This window comes from Perissodus microlepis, chromosome 23, assembly GCF_051167445.1.
Source record: "Perissodus microlepis isolate ML-2025 ecotype Zambia chromosome 23, ASM5116744v1, whole genome shotgun sequence".
Taxonomy (NCBI): Eukaryota; Metazoa; Chordata; class Actinopteri; order Cichliformes; family Cichlidae; genus Perissodus; species Perissodus microlepis.
Genome location: NC_140482.1, coordinates 38921775 through 38926361, shown reverse-complemented (window position 1 = coordinate 38926361; position 4587 = coordinate 38921775). Strand labels below are relative to the sequence as shown.

Genomic DNA, 4587 nt, shown 5'->3' with positions numbered 1-4587 from the left:
GCTCATAGGGAGTCATTTGATTGTTGGGTTTTCTCTGTATTACTGTAGGGTCTTTCCTTTAACCTCCTAGGACCTGGCGTCCAAATATGTGGACATCACATTTTGGGTTATTTAGACCAAAATACTCAATTTTGCTCTACAAGGGCCTGATATCCACTTACGAGGACATTATACTGCTACTGTTCTATCAAAATTTTAAATGAATATCCTCATATGTGGCTCTCATTTTTCTTAGAAACAAAAATTAGGTAAAAAAATAAATGAATCTGGTAATTCTTTGTTTTTACATTCATCAGGTCCCAATCAGCCCAAATATCAAAGAGAAATTAAAAATGCATGCCATGGAAGAGTTCGGGTCTTAGGAGGTTAAAGCACTTGATGCTATATAAATAAAAGTGAATGTCTGTGCAGATGTTTAATCGTCCAGCAGTTGTGAGAGATTTCACTCTTTTTTGTTTGACTTTGAGCTACATCAGTAGCACGCTGTAGAAAGCGATGCGCTAACATCTCAAGATTGAAAAAAGACGCTGCAGCCCTTCTAGTTATTATTTCAGATTTATTTATAAAATTGTTCACTCGAGATGCTATGTTTTAACATATAGTGCATTCTCCTACAATGCAATGCTTGTGTGTTTCGCACACAGTCGAGCCCTCTAAGTTTTAACAGCCTGGCCATGTGGTGAACTGAATCATGAACACTTTGGCATAGTTTAGTGACAAACTATTGTGGAAACGTAGAAATGTAAACTCCAAATAGATACTTAAATCTGTCGCTGATGCCTGAGGGCCTAGTGTTAGAGTCACATTTCATACAGGACTTTACAAACACGCAATATACAAAATGGACAAAATATTAGGAACATTTGCTCTTGAGATATAGTGAAGGTTGCATCCAGGTGAAACATTCACTCTGAGTCAACTGTGATTTTTTTTTTTATAAACAGTCAAATATAGCCTGAAAAAGGAGTTGTAAACCATACCACTGGAGACATGTTATCTCAATATTCTGCACGCTCAGTGTACCGTAACCAAACCCCATCTACTTTACTGTATGAAGTGTCATTACACATTTAAGGTATACAAGTCACAAATAACCATAAGAGTATCTTGGTGATATACAATATTCATATCACTGCTCATTTCATTACATCTGTTTCACTGATTTCACATCAGCCAGGAGTGGTTATGCTGTTTTATAGAGGGAGACACTTTCAGGCAGTCTCTGGCAAATAACAGTATAAGCCATTTTAAAAAAAATCTTTGCAACATATCTTACAAATAACACTCCCTTTGTTGAGAATGTTCCAGCCACATACCGGGAATATTTCAAGCAGAGTTCATTCTTAAATATCTAAATATGTATTGCTGCCCAGGTCCAGTCCCAGGGAGACGGATAGTGTAGATAGAGAGAGAGACACGATGATTGGAGAGTCAGCGAGCTTTGACATGTAAAGATGACAAGCTGCTGAAAGTTTACTTGGCCTGCAGAAACACAGGAAGACAGCTCAAAATCCCAGATGAGACTTTTAGAGATTTACTTTACATATAGCCTACATACCAAGTTTATATGAGTAATAACATACGGAAAAGAGCCTTACTTATGACTACAACTTTTCCTCCATATTTCCTCCATCGCTCCATCACTCCACACTGAGAACCACCAAGTGGTCCTTCTTGACCTGAAGACATGGAAATTATGACTTTGCAACACTCCTCAGTTTCACTTCATCAAGCTGCCTTTATTACATCTCAGGTGTAGAATACAGTAAAGTAGCCGTGTAACAGACTGCGTCTCACCTCTGTCATGACAGGAAGGTTGTCAGAAAGGAACCATTTGGTTCGGCGGGCCTTGTCTCTCTGTCTCTGGATGAGCTTTCTTAACAACCTCTTTACCTTTCGGTCTCTGGGGTCTGCACACTTCACCGCCTTCTTCGTGTACAGTCTTTGAAAGACAAATGCAAATTATGTGCAGAAGTTGCAGGATGACAGTACAAGGATGTGCTGAAGACTCGAGACAAAGGATGGAAACACATCGATTTGAATGTGCTGCTGTCAGAAGGAGAAGATCATGCTGAGATCTACAAAGGTATTTGCCAGCTATAGCCCAAATTAAAATGAATATTTATATACTATAAGATGATAAAGAGGGAATTTTGTATTTTGTATTCCCCCCCTCTAGTATAACGAAGAACAAATTGCGATCAAACTAAAACAGGTAACGAAAATAATGCCTTGTATCCAACGGATGAGAATTCAGTGCTTTTGTTAACTGGGCCACATGAAAAAGCAAGCTCTTCATTCCCCAGCTTCATCAGATTTCCCTGACCTGCTGGAAACAATAGGTATCACAATGTAGTTTACTTAACTAAACCCTGCTGTTCTGACTGACTGACTGGCTGCAGCAGGGCTCAGCTGGCTCAGAAGGTATTTTCAGATGGCTTGTTATTCCCACATATTTCCTTTTTCACTTCCCTGGCAATTACAGCTCTAAGCCCTGCCATAACAACATGACCTGGAAAGATGACAATGCCTCTCAGCCCAAGCTCTGCCCTCCTCTAACGAGAGGCATATTTTCCATTCCTGCAGATTGCTGTGTGCTCTTTAGCTCCAGGAGTGGATAGTTGAAATACTTGCATGATGGCTTGTATACTGCAGTCGGGCCCCTCGGTCTGCACCTCAAACCGCAACACATCTTTGGTACGCACCTTGCCGTGGGAGTATAGCATGCAGCACTGGACATCGTTCTTCATCTGCACACCTATGGCTAGGAAATAACACGGACAAAGGAAGACAAATGAGTCACTGAAACGAAAGCAGACTGCCAGAATGATGCTGAACTTTCAGGTGTTTCACATCATTGAATAGATTTCACATTTAATTACTTTTTTGTGAAAACGGGATGCTAATGCAGCATCACGCAAGGCAGAAAAGTTTCAAATAATAGAAATTATTGCAGATTATCAGACCCTAAATCTGAGCGTTCATATTTATAGTTTTTCAGCACTGTCAAGTCCCTGTTCTGATATTAGCAAAGACCGAAGCAGAGTATTTTGCACATGCCCCACATATACGCAGAGTCACATATGGACACACACTAGAATGCCAGAGGAATTATAATGGCATCCCGTTGTGCTGAGAAACATACGAGCATGCCAGTGAAACGGGAGAAAGTGGTAGAAAAAGCGAGGTGTTTGTGTGTAAGGAATGCCATGATGTCCCTTCATCCAAATCTGTAAACAAATGAAAGTGTGATGTGAGGCAGCAGGAGCAAAATAGGACAGTGCTGCTTTGTAATGCCACAAATGATTTTGAAGCCATCCTCAGCCACATCAGTGCACTTCCAGCGCTTTGACTACATTTCAGAAAACAGACAAGACTACACGATCACGCGAACTGAGCCCTGACACAGTTGCTGTCTTTTCTCCATGTGTGTGTGTGTGTGTGTGATGTGATTTCTGCTCCTCTGTTTACATCCATGCCTCCCTCCCTGCTGCTCCTGCTGCTGCTATTCCTCTTTCCCTCTTCTTTCCTTTTCTGTCTTCGCCATCACCGTCTATGCTAGAGTGTCCACCTGCAGGGTGCATGCAAGCCATGCAACACACACACACATAGAAAGTATGGTTATGTCCTACCTTCTACAGATGCCAAGAGGATAACAGTCAGAGAGATAACAGTCAACATCTGCAGCATGAACATGATGAGGCTGGCAGAGGAGGAGAGGAGAGGAGGATAATCTACTCTGTCACCTCTCCCTCTATGGCTGCCTCTCTTATACTACTCCCTCCCTCTCTTTATACCTCCCTGCCCATCTCTCACTCACTTTTACCACCTCTCTTTTTTGTCTTACTGTCTTTCCCTCCCACCGTCTGTTTATCCATTTTCATTCTTATGCTCAACTAACTCCCTCCTTCTTTTTCTTTCACATTCATCTCACCTCTCCCTCATTTCTCCCTTTCAGTCTCCTCACTCAAGATGCCAGGCCTGATTTATTTCATTTAGGGTGTTAAATTACTCCTTCATTCTTTTTTCCTTTGCTTTCCTGCATTTTTCTCATTGAGAACCAAAATAGATAAAAGGCGAGTTATCAAGAAGTATTCAACATGCGGCATTTATATTAATTCCCATGATAAATCCAGTTATTTGGCTTTATTCATTTCCAAATAACAAAATGAATGTAAAATGGTTTGCAGCTGTACGGGCTGTAGGAGAAGCGGTAGTATCTGAACTTTATCTGGATCATTCTTACCACAGAGTTTTCTGTCTGCCTCCTTTAGTATATCTTTATCCTGATGTTAATATGAGTGATTGCTTTAAAAATGTCTCTTTCAGTTGTAATTTTAAATGGTAATAAATGTTATTCATGTAACATTTTACAATAGATCAAAAAGTCTGAGACAGATTCATGAAATGCTTAAATGCTTTTTAGATACATTTTATGCTCCTTTAACTCTTTAAAGCCACGTTTTTGTGAGTTATTCAGATATCATCAGTGTGATTTTTTTTCCTTCAAAAACTGAAATACAAAAAAATGTCTGATGTTGCAAATCTGATAAAAATATCTTATTACTTTTTTCCCAGCAGAAGGTT

The 4587-nt window shown here is 40.0% G+C and overlaps 1 protein-coding gene across 1 annotated transcript; it reads right to left on the bottom strand.

Moving 5' to 3' along the window:
* Positions 1 to 536: 536 nt before the first annotated feature.
* Positions 537 to 3827, bottom strand: ccl44 (chemokine (C-C motif) ligand 44). The gene is made up of 5 exons (XM_084921549.1): positions 3633 to 3827; positions 2635 to 2764; positions 1798 to 1942; positions 1599 to 1679; positions 537 to 1482 (listed from the first exon to the last, which is right to left on the bottom strand). Exons 1-4 carry the CDS (start codon positions 3694 to 3696, stop codon positions 1641 to 1643), a joined length of 378 nt encoding a protein of 125 aa, XP_084777675.1. The 5' UTR covers positions 3697 to 3827; the 3' UTR covers positions 537 to 1482; positions 1599 to 1640.
* Between the last annotated feature and the right edge of the window lie 760 nt (positions 3828 to 4587).